The 18,346-nt window shown below is 41.9% G+C and overlaps 4 protein-coding genes across 7 annotated transcripts in view; all 4 read right to left on the bottom strand.

The window, feature by feature from the left end:
* The window catches only part of LOC127908709 (serine-rich adhesin for platelets-like), a 46,056-nt gene extending 42,894 nt beyond the window's left edge, over positions 1–3,162 (bottom strand). For 2 of the 3 annotated variants that reach the window (XM_052467828.1, XM_052467829.1), the window contains exon 1: positions 706–3,162. In XM_052467828.1, the coding sequence (XP_052323788.1) occupies positions 706–2,970 (2,265 nt within the window). In that variant the 5' untranslated portion in view covers positions 2,971–3,162. Of the gene's footprint in view, positions 1–428; positions 517–705 lie in introns of all 3 variants that reach the window. The other variant, XM_052467830.1, reaches the window with a different exon arrangement.
* A 663-nt stretch (positions 3,163–3,825) lies between these two features.
* Positions 3,826–17,311, bottom strand: LOC127909029 (uncharacterized). Its single transcript, XM_052468881.1, has 7 exons — positions 16,983–17,311; positions 16,316–16,417; positions 5,483–5,540; positions 5,129–5,276; positions 4,997–5,033; positions 4,476–4,759; positions 3,826–4,243 (listed from the first exon to the last, which is right to left on the bottom strand). Exons 1-7 carry the CDS (start codon positions 16,989–16,991, stop codon positions 3,826–3,828), a joined length of 1,056 nt encoding a protein of 351 aa, XP_052324841.1. The 5' UTR covers positions 16,992–17,311.
* Positions 9,284–11,799, bottom strand: LOC127908718 (uncharacterized). Of its 2 annotated transcripts, none has more exons than XM_052467860.1 (3): positions 11,117–11,799; positions 10,840–10,927; positions 9,284–9,518 (listed from the first exon to the last, which is right to left on the bottom strand). In XM_052467860.1, the coding sequence occupies exons 1-3, from the start codon at positions 11,750–11,752 to the stop codon at positions 9,343–9,345; spliced, it is 900 nt and encodes a 299-aa protein (XP_052323820.1). In that variant the 5' UTR covers positions 11,753–11,799; the 3' UTR covers positions 9,284–9,342. The 2 variants fall into 2 exon arrangements, with proteins under 2 accessions (XP_052323820.1, XP_052323821.1); XM_052467861.1 differs by lacking the exon at positions 9,284–9,518 and adding an exon at positions 10,386–10,576.
* The window catches only part of LOC127908707 (uncharacterized), a 30,044-nt gene continuing 23,505 nt past the window's right edge, over positions 11,808–18,346 (bottom strand). The window contains exons 4-8 of the mRNA XM_052467816.1: positions 15,911–15,968; positions 15,537–15,684; positions 15,405–15,441; positions 14,884–15,167; positions 11,808–14,657 (exon numbers count right to left, since the gene is read on the bottom strand). Of these exons, the coding sequence (XP_052323776.1) occupies positions 12,023–14,657; positions 14,884–15,167; positions 15,405–15,441; positions 15,537–15,589 (3,009 nt within the window). The 5' untranslated portion in view covers positions 15,590–15,684; positions 15,911–15,968 and the 3' untranslated portion in view covers positions 11,808–12,022. The remainder of the gene's footprint in view (positions 14,658–14,883; positions 15,168–15,404; positions 15,442–15,536; positions 15,685–15,910; positions 15,969–18,346) is intronic.

The following is an 18,346-nucleotide window of genomic DNA, read 5'->3' as shown; positions in this document are numbered from 1 at the left end:
GGAAATTGTTGTATTAAGCTTGCTTTGAAAACCGTTTGAATGGCTTGGATAGGCCTATGGAGATGGTGGAAAACATCCTGATTAGAAGGGGACGTTTGCGAGGCTTCTCCTGTTGAGAGGTGGAGGGAAGACCCTCTGGGAGTCCAAATGTGGCAGGATGTGCCACTATGTTGGGTGACACAAGAGAGAGAGTTGACATGCACTTTCATTTAGAAATGATGTTATATTGTATTCTTAGTTTCAACTCATTATTACTTTCACAAATAAATGAGAACCAGAATCTTGAGATTTGGAAACTATAAATAATTTTACATAAGAGATTACTATCGATAATATATAATGTACTGTATATAGGGTTTCATATTTTTGCAATAGCAGCTTTGTACACCAATATCTCAAACAGTAAATGTCCTGCTGTATGGACTTACACATGATATCTTCAGCAGTAGTCTGGTCTTGAGATACAGAAGGGCGGGAATTCTTCTTGGAATCCTTCTTGTTTCCCATCATGAATGGCTAAAACAAAAACATGTCAAAACAACTGTCACAGCAGAACAATCTCACGGTAATAACGATCACATCTTACACACCAGCAAAACAAGATTTATAAATGGTTTTGGAATTAATGGATGGTTTTACATTTTCTCTAAATAACATTGTTTACTCACATTGACACAATTGATAACTTAAATAAGTGTGATGTACCTTTAAGTCGAATTTCAGTCTGGCAAGCCTTTGTAGGAAAGACAGCTTCCCTCTGGTAGCCTTCACATCTTCAGCCATGAGAAGAGCTTCTGGCCTGGTGGCTTCGAAAGATGTTCTTGAGGCTGCTCTTGATGCCTCGTTACAACTGTGGAGAAGCTCCTTGCTCAATGACTTCACAAGAATCCTATTGAATGTGGAGTCCTGAGTCGACACGGCCAGTTGGAGTATTTTCTCTGAGCCAAACTCCTTCAACAGATGTTTGTAGACGGTGCTGTATACTTTGTGACTCTTCAGGTTCTTGGGATAAGCTTGGGTCTCAGAGCAGCCTGACCATGCACAGAAGGCAGCTATAACTTTTGGAATCAGGTCTTGTGACGTGCGTGTGACGTCAGTTGGGTACAGATCCGTTTGGGTTTGGATTTTTGACAGAAGTCTCACCACTAACATGCTGATGAGGCCGGTGAAGTCATCATCACCGACTAAGTTGTCAGTGGATGGGGTTGAAAGCGAGGCAACATCCGGGCTGGTTGAATTCTGATCACAAACAATGCTCTGAGGTACACCGAAACAACTGATGGTATCCCTTTCCTCAGCATCTATGTTGGCCGCAGCATTGGAGGTCCCACTTGTTGTCATGCTGATGGCGGAGAAAGATGGCAGAGGGTAGGACTTACCACTCAGTAGACTGCCTATATCAGTTACAGTTCCGGTTGGAGATGACCCTCTGCTTTGTGCATCAGAAACCACAGAGTCCATGACCTGGCTTACCATTACTTTGGTAAACAGGATGACTGTGTCACTAAATGCTGATGTAGAAAAAGAACATGAAATCCTATCTTCAGATACGCTAGCCGGCACACTAACTCCCTGAGCCAGACTCATTGAAGCTGTAGAGGGCACAAGGCTAGGAAGCAAGAGGCGCTTCACAGACTCCTCTGCAAAAAGCTGAACCAGCTTGTAAGCTGTGGGCTTCCCCACCGTCTTGTCATTCCTCTTCAGCTCAGTAAGGACTGTATCGGATGCACTCTTTCCAGCCGCCACTGTCAGAACCAGAGGGGTCAAGTTGCTCTCAGAAATGATGCGGTTGACTTGGTGAGTAAGATCACGTGAGAGAGCACCAATCCTACCCTGAGATATGAGCTCCTCCAGTCTTGCTATTACAGCTGTTAGATCAGGGTGGAATGCAACCTCCCCTTCTTCCTCTGGATGTACCTCCTTTATGATGGTATCCACTATTGCAGACATGCTTTCCCTGGCATCACACACCAATGTTTTTGGCTTAGTAGATTTGCCCATGTCGATGACTGAGCATCTCACAATGGGCTGAGTAATACTCTCTGGTAAATCAGAAGAGATGGGAGTGCCAGGGAGTGAAAATTCCCACTCTGACTTCTTTGATCTGGCAGATGAGGATGACAACGAGGAGGAAGAACGCTGTGGCGCTTGATAGATCTGTTCCTCACCACATTCACTGCTTACCCTTTCAACATCCTTCAGCATCATTCCAACCACATTCTCTATTTGTGAAAGCGCAGTCACCGTTTGGTCAGATTTTGACAGCTCTTTCTGAATTGAAACCAGAATATGGCTGAGGGTCTTTTTGGCTTGAGCCGTTGTTGCTTTGACTTGATTTTGCCATGTAAAATAATTCCTCATCTTTGTCTTCACATTGTGGTAAATAGTCTTTGCAGTTGTCCAGATCTTCTTCTCAGATACTTCCAAACCAGACTGTGAGCCTTTGGGTGTGGCCTCAGTGTACTCTGAGGTTTTCTCATCACTCTGTTGAAGCATAGAGTCTGCCTGCCATAGAGTAGTAGAAGACTCTGTGGGTGGGAAAAGGCTCTTCATGTCATTTCTAATTGATCCAACGATTTCAAAAGCAGTTATATCTGTATGCCTTAAGGAAATTGTTGATTTTGCTGGCAACATCTGAGAATCTGTCTGGCTGGAACTGACTTTGCTGGGAAAGCTACTGACTGATTTGATCAGTATTTTTCGCACTTCGTTGGTAGCGTTCATCTGGAACTCCTCACTGGAGAGTTTCTCAATGACTGAGGCTGGAGTATCTCTTAATCCTTCCAACCATGAAGAACCAGACACAGGCATGTCTTCTAGATAAGACATGACACTGTCCAAAAAGCCACAGACTTCAAGGGAGTTGTAAGAGGAACCCTCTGCAACAGATGATGTGCATTCCAAATCTGCCACCTCTGACCTATACATGGTCACAATCTGGGACAAGACCTCTTTGGTGCAGGGCACCATGTTGGAATCACAGAGAGACAGTAATGGTTGAGAGTTCTCACTTTGGCATTTACGGAGAGAACCAAGTCCTGTTGAGTTGACCACTTGCAGTATTGCCTCACTCTTACTGGTTTCAGGTTGCTCTGGTGTTTTTTCTCCTACAGAGTCAGTTGAATCACATCCATCAGATAAAGAAGATGAACTACGTTCTGATATAGGGATTCACTCCTACATGGGGAAGGCAAGCTCAGGATTGAAACAGGCAGATCACTGGAGTCATTATGTTCCAGAAGCACAGCACTGGAGTCAGCTTTTTCCATAAGTTCTTCCCCTTGGACTGGAGCTCCACCCATTCTGAGGAACAATGTCTCCAGCTTTGCCTGAAGTCTCTCGCAGAGTCTACGAGCTGCATGGAAGGGTTTCTGCTTTGTCGTACAGTGTCCCACTTGGGCATCTCTCTGGGTGCTTGTTGGCTGATCTAATTCAGCATACTGCACAATGTCCTTGACATCTTCAACAAAGTTATCAATTATTTTTGATGCCTCAGATTCTACTTTGGTCTGTATGAGCTCAGTGGCCGCAGAATCAAGGATCCTGTCAGATGGGCGAGATGCATTCATCAAGCTTGAGTGGTACTAAACGAATGAGAAGGTTGAACCATACCAGAGATATCGCTCATTAACCTTCTCACAAGAATTTCACTCACAGCCTTTGAAGCTTTGGTCTTGAACTTCACACTAAACAGAGTGCCAAGATTTTGCATCATTGCTTTGCAAGATGTACATATTATGTTCAGCTCCTCTGGAACAGGAGAGTCGTCTTCAACATCCAGGTGCTCCACTACAAGGTCACTGCCAGATGCCAACATTTTAACTTTCACAGCCACTTCTCGAAAAACGTTAACCAATTCCGGATCTTTTTTTCCAATTCACCCACCATCTCTGCAATAACAGTCATCACCTCTTCTGTTGCAGGTGGAATGCATGACTCTAATACAGAGGTGGAGCTCTGGTCCTCTGGAGTGGCGTGATCATCAAAACATTTCTGGACCATGTTGACCATTTGTTCAGCGGCCTGGTTACCAGAAGAAATAGGGGAGGACTGCCCTGAAATGGCTCTGCTGATGGTCGCAGAGAGGGCAGAGTTAAGCTGTTCGACCACCACCTTGATAAGACCAACAGTCAGCTCAGGTGGGCAAGAGGACAGGATATTATGATCAGACAGTTGCTCCTGGACACTTTTGATGATTCTGTCCTCTGTCATTCCCAGGTGGACTTTCACTGAGGTCTGGGAACTTTAAAACGAACAAGCAAAGCATGATAATTCCTGTCTTAACTTGGCAAATCGGTCAAGCGTTGTAATTTTAGTATTCTAAATATCTACATGTCCTTTTGATCGCTTTACATGCTCATAAAGGCTGATACATTACATTTTGTACTACATCAGATAGAGTGAATTGCATTGGCTAACACTGGGATAGATGATCTTGGTGAAATCCATACATGAAAACCTTAAGGGGAACATACCTCTTAGAAGAGGGTGTTAGGGACCTGAGATGTTGAGCCCCTGTGCCGCCCTTATACATTTTCTTCGCCAGATATCTAACTTCCTGGATGAGCTCCAGTCTTTCCTGATCAAAGGCAGCAAAGGATCTTGCACTGCCACCCCTCTTGGGTGAGTCAGTGTCGTCGTCAGCAAAGTCCTTTACCCCAAGTACGCGGGCCAGGGCTGGCAGCAGGATCTGCAGGGTGGTCTGTGCGATGAAGGTTACAATTGTCTTGCACAATTTGGCAAGCTGTTCCTTCGTCATCTGTTTTGAACAAACAGAACAAAAACAGTCTTTTCAATGGAACTGTGATGTCAAGTATTCTAGATCGAACAGAATGCATTTGATCAACATTGTTATTCTTGTCTGTGACTGAATTCAACGTTTGATGAAGTCTGACAGAGAAATGAACATGAATAACCGAATATGACTTGATGGCTAATCTCTGAATTCAACAGATCATTGACACATCAAAGGTCAAAGGCAGGTAGGGAAACTTACAGGGTTTTTTAGTCCTTTGTAGATCACTTGCCACTGCCTAGAACATTTAAAATAAGTGTTTTAGTTAGTGTTTAGTTCCCACTGCACAATATTTCATAAATGTTGAACATTACAGAAAAGCCTTTAACATACTCATCAGTAAGATTGCGCAGGAATGAGATGAGGATTGGGTAGGAGTATTCCATTTCATCCTTGTTGCCTGGGCCGAATGCAGCCTTAACAGCTTTCTTCTCCAGGAGCTCAATTACAGATCCTCTATCCAGGTGTTTATTCCTGGAGACTAAAGAGAAATCAGACGTTTTATCTCTTAATACTCTGATTTCATTGTTTTAGGGTTTTAGAATAGGCCTATTTGAATAAAGCTATCTATGTGACCTTTCTTACTGATTACAGTAGACTACAGTTTCATTGAAAATGGATAGCACAACCTGCACATCACAGACAGAATAGAGAAACAATGTAGTACTACAGAGGTAAATCTCTGACCTGCATCGTTGTCAGTGCCCAGCTTCCTTGACTTCTTGCCACTCCTCTTACTTTTTGCCTAGGATAGAACAGAACAGATTCCAGATCTCAAATGATGGCAGACATGTAACACCAGGGCCCGTATACATAAAGTTCATCAGATAAGGTGTGGGCTCAAACTTGCCCAAATAATTGTATTCATTATGATCACAAATGCAAAACTGATCCTAGATAAGCACTCCTACTCTGAGACAATTTATGAATAGGCTATGGGCCAGGTCAAAACAGCTCTTAAAACACGTTTTGAAAACAGCTACTACGTATGTTGTTATCTGATATATATAGATATCTATGGTATGGCTGCTATCAGGTACAGAGTGTAACCCAGTAGGCCTATTATGTGCTCTGTCACTCGTGCTATCTTACCTTCCTTCCCTTCTTGGCCTCCTCTTTGGGCGTGGCCACCGGTTCTTCCTCAACAACTTCCTTTCCTTCCCTCTGAGGATCACCATCCTCCCTCTGTGCTACCTGAAGGTCAGACATTCCAATAAGTAATAATATGTCAATGTCAGAGTAGATCTGTGCAGAGGACATCATAAATAGAGCTACAGCCATTTCAGAGCTAAGCTGGTGACTTTATAAAGAATGGTACATTTGCTTTACAATATGTTATAGCTTTTTACAAGAAATATCCGCTTATATTGCTTTACCCTTTTTACTTTCCCCCAATATTGTATGAAGTAATTTAGCTGACCTTTTCTTCATCCATTCAAGCTATTTTATATCTCAAAAGCATGTCCTTGTCTGTGTTGGTTACATTCAAGTTGAGTTCAGGTCGAGAGTGAGGACAATATTGCAGGCAGGGACTGTAATTTAGGGCTACATGCTACGTCATGGAACGTTAGACCTTTATGACATCACAAATAGTATTTTTAGGAAGAGCGCGGGAAAGGTTACTTGCCCACTCAGTAGGACTAGCTAATATTGACAGAAATTTCCCCGTCAAACGTTTTCGATTGCCTACCCCTACGCCTTCCATCGAACATGGTCCTTCCTGCCTTTGCAATATTGTCTCTCTTGTGGGTTTACTTACGTATGACATGTAGGCTGACTGTGTCGGATCAAGTTGATTGATCTGTCCTAGTCAGCCTTAGGTTGAACCCAAAATCTTCTGGGAAATATTTGTTAATAATATTCATTTCAATATCGTTTATTCATTGATTTAGTCCCAATCCAATCCTATTGTTGGCTGCAAATCCCCACCAAATATGTCATTGTAGGACATACTGTAGCGGGAGAAAGTGAGAGCTGCAACGCGGACGCGTTCGGTGGCTCCTTCAGTGCAGAGGCAAGCGCGTATGCCAGTGCCACTAAAGCCCGGGCTTGTGAGGCAGTAGTCTACAACGCTGACAGGCAACACCTTGTCATTTTATTAACTCACTGGAATGACCTTGTCTTCTTCATTCATTTCGATTGCACTTCCTTTCGTGGTGAAATTAGTTTTGATTACTATTAACTTTAATCCACAGAGTTTAAGTGTTTATGTTGCCCACGTCATCATGTGATGCTGTGAGCAAACTATTTATGCCCAGCCTTCCTAGATAGGCCTGGGCTGCATAACACTATGAATCTGGGAAAACATAACACTTAAAAAAAGTTTTACAGTGCAAAAATAGCGTTGGCCTACTTGTGTACTATTCAAATCCACACTAAAGCCACACCTCTTCACACAGATTTACCCAGATTCTGTTGTTTTAGCTTAAACCTCTGTTAAATTCACTTCCCTGGTTAATCTGTCATCATGTTTAGTGTTCTCCATGGTTAGTCTGTCTCTATGTTTAGTGCACTTTAATATAGCCTGTTTACTTATTTGAATGTTTGATTATATTGCTTTTTATCCTGCAGATTTTGTTGTGGATTTAAATTGACTTTGGGTGTCTTGAAAATCACTTAAAATAGCACTGTTGTTCTAATCGTCAGATCGCAGGTATTCTGATCTTCACTGTCCATGGTGCTGAATCTGGCTGGGTAGATGAGTTTGAATGCTGAAAACTTGTTTGCCTACATTTAAAGGCCCTGTGAAGTCAAAATAATTGTATTTCATATTGTACAACAGCTGATGAAACTAACACTGTAAATGTGTTTTACAAAAATGTGATCGGGGTTGCTTCCTGATAGTTCTGGTTGAAAATACGGAGCATGTTCCTCTGCCCAGGCCTTGCTGACACTTGCCAGATCTTATACTGCCTGGATAGGTATTTTGTGTGTCAGCTAACCACATCATATGTTATAGCAATCTGTCAGTCGATGACACAATGGATGACTTGGCACACAACCATTGGTTGATGCATGCAACACCTGAGCAGGGACACATTCTTTTCACAGCACTTCAATGCAAAGTAATTTTCGTAGAAGATTTGGAGAGCATTTTCACTAACCCTAACCCTTTTCCTAACCTTAACCTCAGTTTCCTAACCTGCTACGAAAAATTCACTTCGATATTGAAGTGCCATGAAAAGAGAGTTTCTCACATCTATACAGCACCTTCTAATCAGCAGGTTTGCATGGGAGAGAGTTTTGGCTTTCCATGGCGACATCACCATGTGTAAATTGGTTTATAGACCAACGACAAAGAGAGTGCCAAATCGGTGTTCACTGTTATCGTCCTGTTTTTCATCAACCTGCTCAACTACATGGACAGGTTCACCGTGGCTGGAAGTCTGAAAAGATTGAGAGGGCCGGGAGCTCACCTTGACTGGTGGTTCTTTTTAACTAGCCAGCTAGTTTTAATTTCCCCTCCACACTGACCACTTCCAGACAGTCCTAGCAAAATTATTGCTTGAGAAAGGTTTTTTTGCAAAAAATACATTTTTGACCATTTTCATCGTAATCTATTACAGTAAGGTACTTAATTGTTACCCAGAAATGATTTGATATTGATATAAAAACGTCTGCTTTGGGCCTTAAAAAGATATGTGCACTACATACTCAGAAATCACATATATTTACATTTTAGAATGTATTTTATCAAGAAATAAGTTATACATGTCTTTTTTAATCTTACTCTTAGTTGCAAATAATTAATTTGGCTGTGGTTAATTTGATTTTCAGCACAACCCTGTTTGATAACGTATAGTATTATAGTGACTTCTTGTGGTAAAATGTCAAACTCACAACTAAACTTATTAAAATGGTGGTTTTCTTTACCCTGTCTTATCAAACAGTGCAACATTTGACTGATGAAATAGCATTCTTCTAAAATTCTTACACTTCTAGATGCAAAATACAAGTCACTATTCCAATACTGTTTGATTCTGCCATTTTTTAAATACTATTTACAAATATGAGCGCAAATGTCTGAGATCGAGACTCCAACATTTAACATTTCAGTTAAAAACCCTTTGGATAATATCAACATTAATTACTTAACAGCTTAACACATACACACCATGCAAATATCAATAAACAGAGGAACACATGCTACAAATAGTTAGTGACTACCTACCAGTCAATTAAATTACATTATTCAGAAAAATAACATTGTTATAAGAGACAAATTGCATTTAGACAACATAAATGACTGCATCTGGACACAGGTCAAAACTACTCTGCCGAGCTCAAGTTACCAGCTATGTATGGTTCCAACACTTACATTTATTGAGTTATTGAAAGTAAGCTGGATCTTTCTCTCTGAATCAGGAGTGCACTTTCATCCTCCATCCTTTTCCAAAAGCCCAATCTGAGCAACCTTTGCTATAAACCCTGTCTTTCCCATTGTTTCAAAAGTGGAAAATTATAAATTCGATAATCACACATAATTGGCATTTCACAGCCAAGACTTTTGATCCTTCCCATCAAGGCCATGTTGGCCAGTTTAACCTTCACCCGGTCCCTCTCTTCAAGAGTCCTCTTGGAGGTGCACTCCACAGTAGAGTTGGTCTCAAAGGAGATGGCTGGGACGTGAGTGAGCAGGTGGCCCCCAGCCTTCTCCTGGGCCATGGGCGTGGGAGTCTGCAGGACCAGCCCGTGCGTCGCTTGTTGATGTCGAAGGTAAAAGCTAAGAGGAAACACACAAATATTGACCATATAATGTAATGTTGTTACATGTAGCTAACAAGCTTGACTTGCCACCGTGTGAAACATGTATGCTACCATATGTTACTAAAAAGAGCTGACAATATTATAAAATGTAATCCAGGAGTTTATGTTTGAATTCTGGTTCTCTCACAACACAAGTCACTCAGAAAAGCATCTGTAGGCAGAAGCATGCTACATGTACATTTGGCATTTGAAAAAACTACAGCTTTGCTATGCTACCGAATGCAAAATGTATCTGTATCATAAAAGTGTAGTGCAATATTCCCTTTTTTGCCACACACATACTCTCTCTCACTAGGGACAAATGTTTTGGCTACTTGTTCAGAGAGGTTTGAGCTTTAGAAATGGATCTGCAGCAAAAGTAGACATTTACTGCCATCTACAGGTCAAAGGTCAGACTAGCATTCAGTAAAATGTAAACATGGGCGATCCACAGAAATTGGAAATGTGTGTGTTTCTGTTTGAGAAGTTAAACCAGTTAATTCCCTTATAACTGAGTGTCCTGCATCATGTATTATTTTATTGGTTGTAAATTAAATACGGTTTATTTTACAGTACATGTATTTTACACTGAATCATTGATATCTGGTTGAATGTTGGTTGTGGGACATATCTGAAGTACTATGTGTGTGTGTTCAATGAATCACACTGTGTGTGTGTGTGTGGGGGGGGGGGGGTGCATGTTCTATACATTATTCAGGACAACATTACTTTTTTAGCCTACACCGTGACTATGACTGCATAATAAACTAAACTAAATATACTATGTAATTTCTAATCAAATGTGTTAACAGGGCAAAACACGAAAGAAGACAAAGGCCACCAATTCAATGCAAATATTACTGTATTAAAGGAAATTGTTGTATTAAGCTTGCTTTGAAAACCATTTGAATGGCTTGGATAGGCCTATGGAGATGGTGGAAAACATCCTGATTAGAAGGGGACGTTTGCGAGGCTTCTCCTGTTGAGAGGTGGAGGGAAGACCCTCTGGGAGTCCAAATGTGGCAGGATGTGCCACTATGTTGGGTGACACAAGAGAGAGAGTTGACATGCACTTTCATTTAGAAATGATGTTATATTGTATTCTTAGTTTCAACTCATTATTACTTTCACAAATAAATGAGAACCAGAATCTTGAGATTTGGAAACTATAAATAATTTTACATAAGAGATTACTATCGATAATATATAATGTACTGTATATAGGGTTTCATATTTTTGCAATAGCAGCTTTGTACACCAATATCTCAAACAGTAAATGTCCTGCTGTATGGACTTACACATGATATCTTCAGCAGTAGTCTGGTCTTGAGATACAGAAGGGCAGGAATTCTTCTTGGAATCCTTCTTGTTTCCCATCATGAATGGCTAAAACAAAAACATGTCAAAACAACTGTCACAGCAGAACAATCTCACGGTAATAACGATCACATCTTACACACCAGCAAAACAAGATTTATAAATGGTTTTGGAATTAATGGATGGTTTTACATTTTCTCTAAATAACATTGTTTACTCACATTGACACAATTGATAACTTAAATAAGTGTGATGTACCTTTAAGTCGAATTTCAGTCTGGCAAGCCTTTGTAGGAAAGACAGCTTCCCTCTGGTAGCCTTCACATCTTCAGCCATGAGAAGAGCTTCTGGCCTGGTGGCTTCGAAAGATGTTCTTGAGGCTGCTCTTGATGCCTCGTTACAACTGTGGAGAAGCTCCTTGCTCAATGACTTCACAAGAATCCTATTGAATGTGGAGTCCTGAGTCGACACGGCCAGTTGGAGTATTTTCTCTGAGCCAAACTCCTTCAACAGATGTTTGTAGACGGTGCTGTATACTTTGTGACTCTTCAGGTTCTTGGGATAAGCTTGGGTCTCAGAGCAGCCTGACCATGCACAGAAGGCAGCTATAACTTTTGGAATCAGGTCTTGTGACGTGCGTGTGACGTCAGTTGGGTACAGATCCGTTTGGGTTTGGATTTTTGACAGAAGTCTCACCACTAACATGCTGATGAGGCCGGTGAAGTCATCATCACCGACTAAGTTGTCAGTGGATGGGGTTGAAAGCGAGGCAACATCCGGGCTGGTTGAATTCTGATCACAAACAATGCTCTGAGGTACACCGAAACAACTGATGGTATCCCTTTCCTCAGCATCTATGTTGGCCGCAGCATTGGAGGTCCCACTTGTTGTCATGCTGATGGCGGAGAAAGATGGCAGAGGGTAGGACTTACCACTCAGTAGACTGCTGCTATATCAGTTACAGTTCCGGTTGGAGATGACCCTCTGCTTTGTGCATCAGAAACCACAGAGTCCATGACCTGGCTTACCATTACTTTGGTAAACAGGATGACTGTGTCACTAAATGCTGATGTAGAAAAAGAACATGAAATCCAATCTTCAGATACGCTAGCCGGCACACTAACTCCCTGAGCCAGACTCATTGAAGCTGTAGAGGGCACAAGGCTAGGAAGCAAGAGGCGCTTCACAGACTCCTCTGCAAAAAAGCTGAACCAGCTTGTAAGCTGTGGGCTTCCCCACCGTCTTGTCATTCCTCTTCAGCTCAGTAAGGACTGTATCGGATGCACTCTTTCCAGCCGCCACTGTCAGAACCAGAGGGGTCAAGTTGCTCTCAGAAATGATGCGGTTGACTTGGTGAGTAAGATCACGTGAGAGAGCACCAATCCTACCCTGAGATATGAGCTCCTCCAGTCTTGCTATTACAGCTGTTAGATCAGGGTGGAATGCAACCTCCCCTTCTTCCTCTGGATGTACCTCCTTTATGATGGTATCCACTATTGCAGACATGCTTTCCCTGGCATCACACACCAATGTTTTTGGCTTAGTAGATTTGCCCGTGTCGATGACTGAGCATCTCACAATGGGCTGAGTAATACTCTCTGGTAAATCAGAAGAGATGGGAGTGCCAGGGAGTGAAAATTCCCACTCTGACTTCTTTGATCTGGCAGATGAGGATGACAACGAGGAGGAAGAACGCTGTGGCGCTTGATAGATCTGTTCCTCACCACATTCACTGCTTACCCTTTCAACATCCTTCAGCATCATTCCAACCACATTCTCTATTTGTGAAAGCGCAGTCACCGTTTGGTCAGATTTTGACAGCTCTTTCTGAATTGAAACCAGAATATGGCTGAGGCTCTTTTTGGCTTGAGCCGTTGTTGCTTTGACTTGATTTTGCCATGTAAAATAATTCCTCATCTTTGTCTTCACATTGTGGTAAATAGTCTTTGCAGTTGTCCAGATCTTCTTCTCAGATACTTCCAAACCAGACTGTGAGCCTTTGGGTGTGGCCTCAGTGTACTCTGAGGTTTTCTCATCACTCTGTTGAAGCATAGAGTCTGCCTGCCATAGAGTAGTAGAAGACTCTGTGGGTGGGAAAAGGCTCTTCATGTCATTTCTAATTGATCCAACGATTTCAAAAGCAGTTATATCTGTATGCCTTAAGGAAATTGTTGATTTTGCTGGCAACATCTGAGAATCTGTCTGGCTGGAACTGACTTTGTTGGGAAAGCTACTGACTGATTTGAGCAGTATTTTTCGCACTTCGTTGGTAGCGTTCATCTGGAACTCCTCACTGGAGAGTTTCTCAATGACTGAGGCTGGAGTATCTCTTAATCCTTCCAACCATGAAGAACCAGACACAGGCATGTCTTCTAGATAAGACATGACACTGTCCAAAAAGCCACAGACTTCAAGGGAGTTGTAAGATGAACCCTCTGCAACAGATGATGTGCATTCCAAATCTGCCACCTCTGACCTATACATGGTCACAATCTGGGACAAGACCTCTTTGGTGCAGGGCACCATGTTGGAATCACAGAGAGACAGTAATGGTTGAGAGTTCTCACTTTGGCATTTACGGAGAGAACCAAGTCCTGTTGAGTTGACCACTTGCAGTATTGCCTCACTCTTACTGGTTTCAGGTTGCTCTGGTGTTTTTTCTCCTAAAGAGTCAGTTGAATCACATCCATCAGATAAAGAAGATGAACTACGTTCTGATATAGGGGATTCACTCCTACATGGGGAAGGCAAGCTCAGGATTGAAACAGGCAGATCACTGGAGTCATTATGTTCCAGAAGCACAGCACTGGAGTCAGCTTTTTCCATAAGTTCTTCCCCTTGGACTGGAGCTCCACCCATTCTGAGGAACAATGTCTCCAGCTTTGCCTGAAGTCTCTCGCAGAGTCTACGAGCTGCATGGAAGGGTTTCTGCTTTGTCGTACAGTGTCCCACTTGGGCATCTCTCTGGGTGCTTGTTGGCTGATCTAATTCAGCATACTGCACAATGTCCTTGACATCTTCAACAAAGTTATCAATTATTTTTGATGCCTCAAATTCTACTTTGGTCTGTATGAGCTCAGTGGCCGCAGAATCAAGGATCCTGTCAGATGGGCTAGATGCATTCATCAAGCTTGGAGTGGTACTAAACGAATGAGAAGGTTGAACCATACCAGAGATATCGCTCATTAACCTTCTCACAAGAATTTCACTCACAGCCTTTGAGGCTTTGGTCTTGAACTTCACACTAAACAGAGTGCCAAGATTTTGCATCATTGCTTTGCAAGATGTACATATTATGTTCAGCTCCTCTGGAACAGGAGAGTCTTCAACATCCAGGTGCTCCACTACAAGGTCACTGCCAGATGCCAACATTTTAACTTTCACAGCCACTTCTCGAAAAACGTTAACCAATTCCGGATCTTTTTTTTCCAATTCACCCACCATCTCTGCAATAACAGTCATCACCTCTTCTGTTGCAGGTGGAATGCATGACTCTAATACAGAGGTGGAGCTCTGGTCCTCTGGAGTGGCGTGATCATCAAAACATTTCTGGACCATGTTGACCATTTGTTCAGCGGCCTGGTTACCAGAAGAAATAGGGGAGGACTGCCCTGAAATGGCTCTGCTGATGGTCGCAGAGAGGGCAGAGTTAAGCTGTTCGACCACCACCTTGATAAGACCAACAGTCAGCTCAGGTGGGCAAGAGGACAGGATATTATGATCAGACAGTTGCTCCTGGACACTTTTGATGATTCTGTCCTCTGTCATTCCCAGGTGGACTTTCACTGAGGTCTGGGAACTTTAAAACAAACAAGCAAAGCATGATAATTCCTGTCTTAACTTGGCAAATCGGTCAAGCGTTGTAATTTTAGTATTCTAAATATCTACATGTCCTTTTGATCGCTTTACATGCTCATAAAGGCTGATACATTACATTTTGTACTACATCAGTAAATTGCATTGGCTAACACTGGGATAGATGATCTTGGTGAAATCCATACATGAAAACCTTAAGGGGAACATACCTCTTAGAAGAGGGTGTTAGGGACCTAAGATGTTGAGCCCCTGTGCCGCCCTTATACATTTTCTTCGCCAGATATCTAACTTCCTGGATGAGCTCCAGTCTTTCCTGATCAAAGGCAGCAAAGGATCTTGCACTGCCACCCCTCTTGGGTGAGTCAGTGTCGTCGTCAGCAAAGTCCTTTACCCCAAGTACGCGGGCCAGGGCTGGCAGCAGGATCTGCAGGGTGGTCTGTGTGATGAAGGTTACAATTGTCTTGCACAATTTGGCAAGCTGTTCCTTCGTCATCTGTTTTGAACAAACAGAACAAAAACAGTCTTTTCAATGGAACTGTGATGTCAAGTATTCTAGATCGAACAGAATGCATTTGATCAACATTGTTATTCTTGTCTGTGACTGAATTCAAAGTTTGATGAAGTCTGACAGAGAAATGAACATGAATAACAGAATATGACTTGATGGCTAATCTCTGAATTCAACAGATCATTGACACATCAAAGGTCAAAGGCAGGTAGGGAAACTTACAGGGTTTTTTAGTCCTTTGTAGATCACTTGCCACTGCCTAGAACATTTAAAATAAGTGTTTTAGTTAGTGTTTAGTTCCCACTGCACAATATTTCATAAATGTTGAACATTACAGAAAAACCTTTAACATACTCATCAGTAAGATTGCGCAGGAATGAGATGAGGATTGGGTAGGAGTATTCCATTTCATCCTTGTTGCCTGGGCCGAATGCAGCCTTAACAGCTTTCTTCTCCAGGAGCTCAATTACAGATCCTCTATCCAGGTGTTTATTCCTGGAGACTAAAGATGTGATTGCCAGACTAAAGAGAAATCAGACGTTTTATCTCTTAATACTCTGATTTCATTGTTTTAGGGTTTTAGAATAGGCCTATTTGAATAAAGCTATCTATGTGACCTTTCTTACTGATTACAGTAGACTACAGTTTCATTGAAAATGGATAGCACAACCTGCACATCACAGACAGAATAGAGAAACAATGTAGTACTACAGAGGTAAATCTCTGACCTGCATCGTTGTCAGTGCCCAGCTTCCTTGACTTCTTGCCACTCCTCTTACTTTTTGCCTAGGATAGAACAGAACAGATTCCAGATCTCAAATGATGGCAGACATGTAACACCAGGGCCCGTATACATAAAGTTCATCAGATAAGGTGTGGGCTCAAACTTGCCCAAATAATTGTATTCATTATGATCACAAATGCAAAACTGATCCTAGATAAGCACTCCTACTCTGAGACAATTTATGAATAGGCTATGGGCCAGGTCAAAACAGCTCTTAAAACACGTTTTGAAAACAGCTACTACGTATGTTGTTATCTGATATATATAGATATCTATGGTATGGCTGCTATCAGGTACAGAGTGTAACCCAGTAGGCCTATTATGTGCTCTGTCACTCGTGCTATCTTACCTTCCTTCCCTTCTTGGCCTCCTCTTTGGGCGTGGCCACCGGTTCTTCCTCAACAACTTCCTTTCCTTCCCTCTGAGGATCACCATCCTCCCTCTGTGCTACCTGAAGGTCAGACATTCCAATAAGTAATAATATGTCAATGTCAGAGTAGATCTGTGCAGAGGACATCATAAATAGAGCTACAGCCATTTCAGAGCTAAGCTGGTGACTTTATAAAGAATGGTACATTTGCTTTACAATATGTTATAGCTTTTTACAAGAAATATCCGCTTATATTGCTTTACCCTTTTTTACTTTCCCCCAATATTGTATGAAGTAATTTAGCTGACCTTTTCTTCATCCATTCAAGCTATTTTATATCTCAAAAAGCATGTCCTTGTCTGTGTTGGTTACATTCAAGTTGAGTTCAGGTCGAGAGTGAGGACAATATTGCAGGCAGGGACTGTAATTTAGGGCTACATGCTACGTCATGGAACGTTAGACCTTTATGACATCACAAATAATTTTTAGGAAGAGCGCGGGAAAGGTTACTTGCCCACTCAGTAGGACTAGCTAATATTGACAGAAATTTCCCCGTCAAACGTTTTCGATTGCCTACCCCTACGCCTTCCATCGAACATGGTCCTTCCTGCCTTTGCAATATTGTCTCTCTTGTGGGTTTACTTACGTATGACATGTAGGCTGACTGTGTCGGATCAAGTTGATTGATCTGTCCTAGTCAGCCTTAGGTTGAACCCAAAATCTTCTGGGAAATATTTGTTAATAATATTCATTTCAATATCGTTTTATTCATTGATTTAGTCCCAATCCAATCCTATTGTTGGCTGCAAATCCCCACCAAATATGTCATTGTAGGACATACTGTAGCGGGAGAAAGTGAGAGCTGCAACGCGGACGCGTTCGGTGGCTCCTTCAGTGCAGAGGCAAGCGCGTATGCCAGTGCCACTAAAGCCCGGGCTTGTGAGGCAGTAGTCTACAACGCTGACAGGCAACACCTTGTCATTTATTAACTCACTGGAATGACCTTGTCTTCTTCATTCATTTCGATTGCACTTCCTTTCGTGGTGAAATTAGTTTTGATTACTATTAACTTTAATCCACAGAGTTTAAGTGTTTATGTTGCCCACGTCATCATGTGATGCTGTGAGCAAACTATTTATGCCCAGCCTTCCTAGATAGGCCTGGGCTGCATAACACTATGAATCTGGGAAAACATAACACTTAAAAAAAGTTTTACAGTGCAAAAATAGCGTTGGCCTACTTGTGTACTATTCAAATCCACACTAAAGCCACACCTCTTCACACAGATTTACCCAGATTCTGTTGTTTTAGCTTAAACCTCTGTTAAATTCACTTCCCTGGTTAATCTGTCATCATGTTTAGTGTTCTCCATGGTTAGTCTGTCTCTATGTTTAGTGCACTTTAATATAGCCTGTTTACTTATTTGAATGTTTGATTATATTGCTTTTTATCCTGCAGATTTTGTTGTGGATTTAAATTGACTTTGGGTGTCTTGAAAATCACTTAAAATAGCACTGTTGTTCTAATCGTCAGATCGCAGGTATTCTGATCTTCACTGTCCATGGTGCTGAATCTGGCTGGGTAGATGAGTTTGAATGCTGAAAACTTGTTTGCCTACATTTAAAGGCCCTGTGAAGTCAAAATAATTGTATTTCATATTGTACAACAGCTGATGAAACTAACACTGTAAATGTGTTTTACAAAAATGTGATCGGGGTTGCTTCCTGATAGTTCTGGTTGAAAATACGGAGCATGTTCCTCTGCCCAGGCCTTGCTGACACTTGCCAGATCTTATACTGCCTGGATAGGTATTTTGTGTGTCAGCTAACCACATCATATGTTATAGCAATCTGTCAGTCGATGACACAATGGATGACTTGGCACACAACCATTGGTTGATGCATGCAACACCTGAGCAGGGACACATTCTTTTCACAGCACTTCAATGCAAAGTAATTTTCGTAGAAGATTTGGAGAGCATTTTCACTAACCCTAACCCTTTTCCTAACC

Source organism: Oncorhynchus keta, chromosome 18, assembly GCF_023373465.1.
Source record: "Oncorhynchus keta strain PuntledgeMale-10-30-2019 chromosome 18, Oket_V2, whole genome shotgun sequence".
NCBI classification, from domain to species: Eukaryota; Metazoa; Chordata; class Actinopteri; order Salmoniformes; family Salmonidae; genus Oncorhynchus; species Oncorhynchus keta.
The sequence above is the reverse complement of the archived record's forward strand: the minus strand, read 5'-3'. Positions and strand labels throughout refer to the sequence as shown.